This window comes from Haliotis rufescens, unplaced genomic scaffold, assembly GCF_023055435.1.
Source record: "Haliotis rufescens isolate VD_foot unplaced genomic scaffold, xgHalRufe1.0.p SCAF_48, whole genome shotgun sequence".
NCBI classification, from domain to species: Eukaryota; Metazoa; Mollusca; class Gastropoda; order Lepetellida; family Haliotidae; genus Haliotis; species Haliotis rufescens.
In genome coordinates this window covers 457,755-466,409 of record NW_025964201.1, presented here as the reverse complement: position 1 = coordinate 466,409, position 8,655 = coordinate 457,755, and the positions used below count along the sequence as shown (strand labels likewise).

The following is an 8,655-nucleotide window of genomic DNA, read 5'->3' as shown; positions in this document are numbered from 1 at the left end:
GTAGACACACGGAAGACACACGGTAGACACACGGAAGACACACGGTAGACACACGGTAGACACACGGAAGACACACGGTAGACACACGGTAGACACACGCAAGGCACACGGCAGACACACGGAAGACACACGGTAGACACACGGTAGACACACGGAAGACACACGATAGACACACGGTAGACACACAAAAGACACACAAAAGACACACGGTAGACATACGGTAGACACACGGAAGACAGGCGGTAGACACACGGTAGACACACGGCAGACACAGGGTAAACACACGGTAGACACACGGAAGACACACGGTAGACACGCGGAAGGCACACGGTAGACACACGGAAGGCACATTGTAGACACACGTTAGACACACGGTAGACACGCGGAAGACACACGGTAGACACAGTGCAGACATACGGTACACACACGGCAGACACAGGGTAGACACATGGTAGACACACGGTACACACACGGCAGACACAGGGTAGACACACGGCAGACACACGGTACACACACGGCAGACACAGGGTAGACACATGGTAGACATACGGAAGACACCCGGTAGACACACGGTAGAGACGCGGTTGACACACGGCAGACACACGGTGCATCCACGCAGACACAGGGTAGACACACGGCAGACAAACGGTACACACACGGCAGACACAGGGTAGACACACGGTAGACATACGGAAAACACACGGTAGACACAAGGAAGACACACGGTAGACACACGGAAGACACACGGTAGACACACGGTAGACACACGGTAGACACACGGAAGACACACGGTAGACACACGGAAGACACAGGGAACACACACGGCAGACACAAGGTAGAAACACGGCAGACACACGGTACACTAACGGCAGACACACGGTAGACATAGGGTAGACATACGGAAGACACACGGTAGACACACGGTAGACACACGGTAGACACGCGGTAGACATACGGAAAACACACGGTAGACACAAGGAAGACACACGGTAGACACACGGAAGACACACGGTAGACACACGGTAGACAGAGGGAACACACACGGCAGACACAGGGTAGAAACACGGTAGACACACGGTACACTAACGGCAGACACACGGTAGACATAGGGTAGACATACGGAAGACACACGGTAGACACACGGTAGACACACGGAAGACACACGGTAGACACACGATAGACACACGGTAGACACAGGGTAGACACACGGAAGACACACGGTAGACACACGGTAGACACACGGCAGACACAGGGTAAACACACGGTAAACACACGGTAAACACACGGAAGACACAAGGTAGACACGCGGAAGGCACACGGTAGACACACGGAAGGCACACGGTAGACACACGGAAGACACACGGTAGACACACGGAAGACACACGGTAGACACACGGTAGACACACGGAAGACACACGGTAGACACACGGTAGACACACGCAAGGCACACGGCAGACACACGGAAGACACACGGTAGACACACGGTAGACACACGGAAGACACACGATAGACACACGATAGACACACAAAAGACACACAAAAGACACACGGTAGACATACGGTAGACACACGGAAGACAGGCGGTAGACACACGGTAGACACACGGCAGACACAGGGTAAACACACGGTAGACACACGGAAGACACACGGTAGACACGCGGAAGGCACACGGTAGACACACGGAAGGCACATTGTAGACACACGTTAGACACACGGTAGACACGCGGAAGACACACGGTAGACACAGTGCAGACATACGGTACACACACGGCAGACACAGGGTAGACACATGGTAGACACACGGTACACACACGGCAGACACAGGGTAGACACACGGCAGACACACGGTACACACACGGCAGACACAGGGTAGACACATGGTAGACATACGGAAGACACCCGGTAGACACACGGTAGAGACGCGGTTGACACACGGCAGACACACGGTACATCCACGCAGACACAGGGTAGACACACGGCAGACAAACGGTACACACACGGCAGACACAGGGTAGACACACGGTAGACATACGGAAAACACACGGTAGACACAAGGAAGACACACGGTAGACACACGGAAGACACACGGTAGACACACGGTAGACACACGGTAGACACACGGAAGACACACGGTAGACACACGGTAGACACAGGGAACACACACGGCAGACACAAGGTAGAAACACGGCAGACACACGTTACACTAACGGCAGACACACGGTAGACATAGGGTAGACATACGGAAGACACACGGTAGAGACACGGTAGACACACGGTAGACACGCGGTAGACACACTGTAGACACACGGTAGACATACGAAGGACACACGGTAGACACACTGTAGACACACGAAGGACACACGGAAGATACACGGTAGACACACGGTAGACACACGGAAGACAAACGGTAGACACACGACAGACACAGGGTAGACACACGGTAGACACACGGAAGACACACGGTAGACACACGGTAGACACACGGCAGACACACGGAAGACACACAGTAGACACACGGTAGACACACGGTAGACACACGGAAGACACACTGTAGACACACGGAAGACACACGGTAGACACACGGTAGTCACACGGAAGACACACGGTAGACACACGGTAGACACAAGGAAGACACACGGAAGACACACGGTAGACGCACGGAAGACACAGGGTAGACACACGGTAGTCACACGGTAGACACACGGCAGACACACGGTAGACACAGGGTAGACAGTTACGTATTCTATCATAAACTTCAGATGTCAAAACAACACAAGTAATAACTTTTTTAGTGCTCAAATTAGGCCCTTTACAAAAAGTTCCAGTGAACATAGTTCACAGGAGCTGATACATTGCACACAACTGGACATGTCATATTGGCGGGGAATAAGAGTATTTCTTGCTTGTTACTCCTGTGTTTTGAATCGTTGGCATAAGGACCTGGGCCATATTTGTTATTAACGATGTTAATGTTCAAGGAATCGCAAATCTGGATGGCAAGTCAGCTGGTAAAATGGGTGTCGTGACGCTCGCCTACTACGTCAGCACCACCGGCGTGGCCCTCGTTGTCGGCCTCACCCTCGTCCTCGCCATCAGACCGGGACGGGGAAACATGATGCAGTCCACCACACAGGAGGCTGGAGCAGCTCCCCATCTCTCCCCCAGGGATGCTTTTCTGGATCTCCTCAGGTTTCATTTCATATCAACGTAATTGCCAAATATGTAATATGCCCATTGGGTCCTGGGTATGTGTGAAATTATTTTCAGTTATTTCACAACCCACTCTTGCCGTAAAAGGCGACTATGCTTGTCGTAAGAGGCGACTAACGGGATCGGGTGGTCAGGCTCGCTGACTTGGTTGAGGCATGTCATCGTATCCCAATTGCGTGGATCGATGCTCTCCACATCAATCACTGGATCATCTGGTCCAGTCTCGATTATTTGCAGACCACCGTCATATAGCTGGAATATTGGTGGGTGCGGCGTTAAACAACAATCAAACAGTTATTTTTCACTGGACATTATAATATATTGCTCAGTGTTAATTGGCTAGTTTGTAACAAATGTTACATTACTGAGGCCAATAGATCTTCAGCAACCCATGCTTGCCGTAAAAGGCGACTATGCTTATCGTAAGAGATGACTAACGGGATCGGGTGGTCAGGCTCGCTGACTTGGTTGAGGCATGTCATCGTATCCCAATTGCGTGGATCGATGCTCTCCACATCAATCACTGGATCATCTGGTCCAGTCTCGATTATTTGCAGACCACCGTCATATAGCTGGAATATTGGTGGGTGCGGCGTTAAACAACAAACAAACAGTTATTTTTCACTGGACATTATAATGTATTGCTCAGTGTTAATTGGCTAGTTTGTAACAAATGTTACATTACTGAGGCCAATAGATCTTCAGCAACCCATGCTTGCCGTAAAAGGCGACTATGCTTGTCGTAAGAGATGACTAACTGGATCGGGTGGTCAGGCTGGCTGACTTGGCTGATACATGTCATCGATTCCAATTGCCTGGATCGATGCTCATGATATCAATCACTGGATTGTTGGGTCCAGACTCGATCATTTACAGACCGCCGTCATATAGCTGGAATATTGCTGAGTGCGGCGTTAAACAACAAACCAACCAACCAACCAATTGCGTGGATCGATGCTCATGATATCAGTCACTGGATTGTTTGGTCCAGACTGGATTATTTACAGTCAGCCGTCATACAACTGGAATATGGCTGAGTGCGGCGTTAAATAACAAACAAACAAATCTGACTGTAGGGCTACCACTGAAATCTGTAAAAAAATGTATTTAACGTGGTCGAAGCCACGTATAATCATGACTTTTTTCACAAATAGGTATTTGATATTGGTATCACACTGTTTAGTATCAACAATGATTATCTTTCATATTTTTAACTTTGTGAAACACTTTAACTTAGACAAGAAACATGTTATAATACTCGGAAATCCTTTTCAGAAACGTCGTCCCGGTAAATATCGTACAGGCAGCCATTCAGCAAACAGGGACAAAGTATGTTTACATGGACAGAAGTGTCGTGAATAAGTCCCATGTCGTACAGGGACCTGGAATAAATGCTTCTTTTGAGGATATACTAACCCCCAATACCACCGGACTGAGGCCACAGAGGCCGGCACACTGGGAACAGAAGAGTGTTTATGTGACAGGGATGAACACAATCGGTGAGAGAACATTTACTTTAAACAGACACTGACTTGGGGAATTCGTTTAGTTTTTCGCCACTTTGAACAATATCTCGGTTATATCACGGCATGTTAACCAGTAAGAGAGCAGTCTGTCGAAAACTAAATGTTTTCTCACTACTTGTGTAATTTATTTTATAACATTTCAGGTGACTTGGTTGATGCATGTCATCGTATCCCAATTGCGTGGATCGATGCTAATGTGCTAATGATACTAATCACTGGATTGTCTGGTGCAAACTCGATTATTTACAGACCGCCGTCATACAGGTGGAATATTGCCGAGTGCGACGTTAAACAACAAACCAACCGACAACCAACCAACTAAGATGAGGGTTGTGTTGTCGCTGGCTGACGCTTTGTCACAAATAGTTGCATGTCATCGTATCCCAATTGCGTAGATAGATGCTCATGATATCAATCACTTGATTGTCTGGTCCAGACTCGATTATTTGCCGACCGCCATTATATAGCTGGAATATTGCTGAGTGCGGCGTTACACAACAAACAAACAAACAAACAAACAAACAAACAAACAAATAGACACAGAGACCTAAATAAGAACACTGTGACAATAAAACATGAACACATTAACATGAAATGAAATAATATAAGATTTTCTGAAGTAATAGTTAAGAAATACGTGAAATATGGTCATTTTATAATGTATTCTTTCATATTTCATTTGTTTTAGCCATTTATATGTAAGTGTTTCGTATGGCTAACTTGAAGCGGACATGTTTGCACAGTGGAGTAATATCTCTACCTAGGTATTCGCCTATAGGCAGCCTGTTCCTCACAATGTCCAAGATCCTAGCTGTGGAAGACTTGCTGACCACAGGTCGTGAGCTTGGCATGTATATGGTCACCAACCTTGTCGGGTACGCTGTCCACTCCGCTATCGTCCTTCCCCTCATCTACTTCGCGCTCACCAGAAGGAACCCCTACAGGATCACTCGTGGAATACTACAGGCTCTGGTCACTGCAGTCGGAACAAATTCAAGGTTTGATTTGCATCGTAATTATAAGAATATCAACGCACAATGCCATTCAGAAAGTGGTCAAATATGACAAATGTTATAGTTGGGATAGGGGGCACGGGTGGCCCAGTCCTCTAAGGCGACGCGATTCGCTGTGCAGGGTTGCGTCCCTTGGGCACGCCAGAAACCTATGATTATGCGTTCGAATCCCGGTTCGCCCCGATTATGTTTCTAGGTTTGTCAGCACCATACCGGTGCTCGTGGGTTTCACCGAAGTGGTAAACGTCTGAGACCTGCATCACTCCGGGCTTTCCTCCCACATTAAGCTGACACGCCGCGATATAACTGGAATACTGTAAAAAGCGGCGTTAAACCCAACTCACTCACTCACACTCACTATAGTTGGGATAACACTTTCTTAGTAAAGTACAGATTCTAGTCCTTTTGGGGGGGGGGGGGGGGGGGGGTGGTTAAGTCACATTCGGGACTCGAAGCCACACTGCTGTATTGAAGCACCTAAACGCGAGCACTCAAAGTCAGTGGTTTCAACCTCGAAGGTTTGGTTGTCTAGATCACGTACTTTGAGTACCCCTCTGATAAGTGTAACTTGGCACGGCGTTGCCATTCGGCAAGGAGGCATTGTTCCAATTCAACAGGGTTAATGTCCGGCGGGCATGACGGCCATGGTGAAACCTGAATGTTCGCGTTGTTCAGAGAGTTCTGCGTCAACCATGCCGTGTGCGGCGCCGCATTGTCGGGCTGGAAAATGATCCCACGGGGCTGTTGCTAGATGAATGGCTCCGCAAACTAAATCTCGATATCGCTGTGCATTCATGTTACCATGAATAACCACGAGCCTGGTTTCCAAGTCACCGCAGATTGCTGACCATCGAGATAAACTCTGCTCTCATCGGAGAACATAACGTCCAGTCACGCAGTTGCCAACGTCGAAGTCTCCTGACCCATATCAGTCTCTCGAGGCGATGTTTAGGTGTCATTCCTTGGTAGGGTCAATGTGCTCTGATACCATGGGCTCGTAATCTCCTGTACACGGTTTGTCGACTGACCCTGTGCCGCAGTGCCGTCGCCGCAGTTAACGTCGCCGTGCCGAAGCGGTTTCGGAGGTGAATTGTCCCGATGTTGCGTTCTTGAATGGACGTGGTCACCCGTGGACGGCGTGCGTCGCTCCCTGTTTGGCCATTCCAACGGCTCTCTCCCTGTCTACCGCTTTACACTCTTTACGTTAGAGGGGGAACTGGTGGCAAAGTCGTTTAAGGCGCCGCAATTGGCTGTGAAGAGTTGCGTCTCTTAGGCACGCCAGATACCTATGAATGTGGGTTCGAATTCCGGTTCGCCCCGATTGTTTCTAGGTTTGTCAGCACCATACCGGTGCTCGGGTGTTTCACCGAAGTGGTAAACGTCTGAGACCTGCATCACTTCGGGCTTTCCTCCCACATTAAGCTGACACGTCGGTATATAACTGGAATACTGTTAAAAGCGGCGTTTAATATAGCTCACTCACTCACACTTTACATTTGAACCTTTCTAAACGGCATTGTATATTCATGATTAACATTGTTTATAACAGCGCTGCCACACTTCCGGTGACCGTCCGTTGCTGTGAAGACAACTTGAAGATTGACCGGACCATCTGCCGCTTTGTTCTGCCGATAGGGGTCACCATCAACATGGACGGCACCGCCATCTTTCGAGTCGTCACCGTCGTCTTCATCGCACAACTGAATGCGATACCGCTAAACGTCATCGACATCTTCATAATCTGGTATTTAACTGAGTTACAAACAGTTAGTTACAAAAAATGTCAAATGATGCTTAAAATGTAATTTAAGATCATTAGTGTCCTGTCCTGAGTAAGTGAGTGAGTATGGTTTTATGACGCTTTTAGCAATATTCCAGCGATATCACGGCTGGGGACACCAGAATGGGCTTTACACATTGTACCAATGTCGGGAATCGAAGCCGGGTCTTCGGCGTGACGAGCGAACGCTTTACCCACTAGGCCTAGGCTACCCCACCCACCCAGTGGACTGAATCAAAGAAGTGGGATATGTACGTGTAGTATGGTGCACAATCGAAGACGAATTCCTGGCTAAATCCTGATCATAACAAAGAAACAAACACGCACGCACGCACGCACGCACGCACGCACGCACGCACGCACGCACGCACGTACACATAGGAAGTCCCTCAACGGTTAAGTGGTCCCCTGAGACCAAACCGATATATATTTTAAATATTTTTTATACACCACTGATGAGTAAACTTCAGTCTTTTTCATTTATCATTCGTGATGGAATAGTCATTCATGGACTAAATCATTTTAGTACAGCATGCCATCCAGCTATATGATCGACAAGGTGCTCGCTCCATTAGACGCTATGTATTTCATGGGTTGTTTTCTGTCAAAGGGAAACCACATCCCACACTCCATATAAATTAACGGCCCGTGACAAGAAAACGTTGCTAGTGTTCCAACCGAAATAGAAAAATGTATTTTGTTTCATTTTGCATGCTATGATTGTTAAGCTATCATCTGTTAACGACTCGCTGTTAGGCATAAGTCATAATCCTTATATACGATGTTTCATCGGTTTTGCTAGGACCTGTTGTTCGTGTTTTGAAAGTGCAAGTCGTCTTCAGACATTGTGTAATGGGAGCCAAGTCGTCTTCAGACATTGTGTAATGGGAGCCAAGTCGTCTTCAGACATTGTGTAATGGGAGCCAAGTCGTCTTTAGACATTGTGTAATGGGAGGAGAGTCGTCTTTAGACATTGTGTAATGGGAGCCAAGTCGTCTTCAGACATTGTGTAATGGGAGCCAAGTCGTCTTCAGACATTGTGTAATGGGAGCCAAGTCGTCTTCAGACATTGTGTAATTGGAGCCAAGTCGTCTTCAGACATTGTGTAATGGGAGCAAAGTCGTCT

At 48.0% G+C, this 8,655-nt stretch overlaps 1 protein-coding gene across 1 annotated transcript; it reads left to right on the top strand.

The window, feature by feature from the left end:
* Positions 1-3,013: 3,013 nt before the first annotated feature.
* LOC124127830 (excitatory amino acid transporter 1-like) lies at positions 3,014-8,352 on the top strand. Its single transcript, XM_048383414.1, has 4 exons — positions 3,014-3,189; positions 5,501-5,734; positions 7,299-7,515; positions 8,332-8,352. The coding sequence occupies exons 1-4, from the start codon at positions 3,014-3,016 to the stop codon at positions 8,350-8,352; spliced, it is 648 nt and encodes a 215-aa protein (XP_048239371.1).
* Positions 8,353-8,655: the final 303 nt, after the last annotated feature.

Excerpts from the sequence above, each read along its gene's own strand:
- LOC124127830 (XM_048383414.1), top strand. The coding sequence starts at position 3,014 with ATGGGTGTCGTGACGCTCGCCTACTACGTCAGCACCACCGGCGTGGCC. Across the intron at positions 5,735-7,298 it reads GCAGTCGGAACAAATTCAAG|CGCTGCCACACTTCCGGTGA; the intron begins GTTTGATTTGCA and ends TGTTTATAACAG. Across the intron at positions 7,516-8,331 it reads ATTTAACTGAGTTACAAACA|GACCTGTTGTTCGTGTTTTG; the intron begins GTTAGTTACAAA and ends CGGTTTTGCTAG.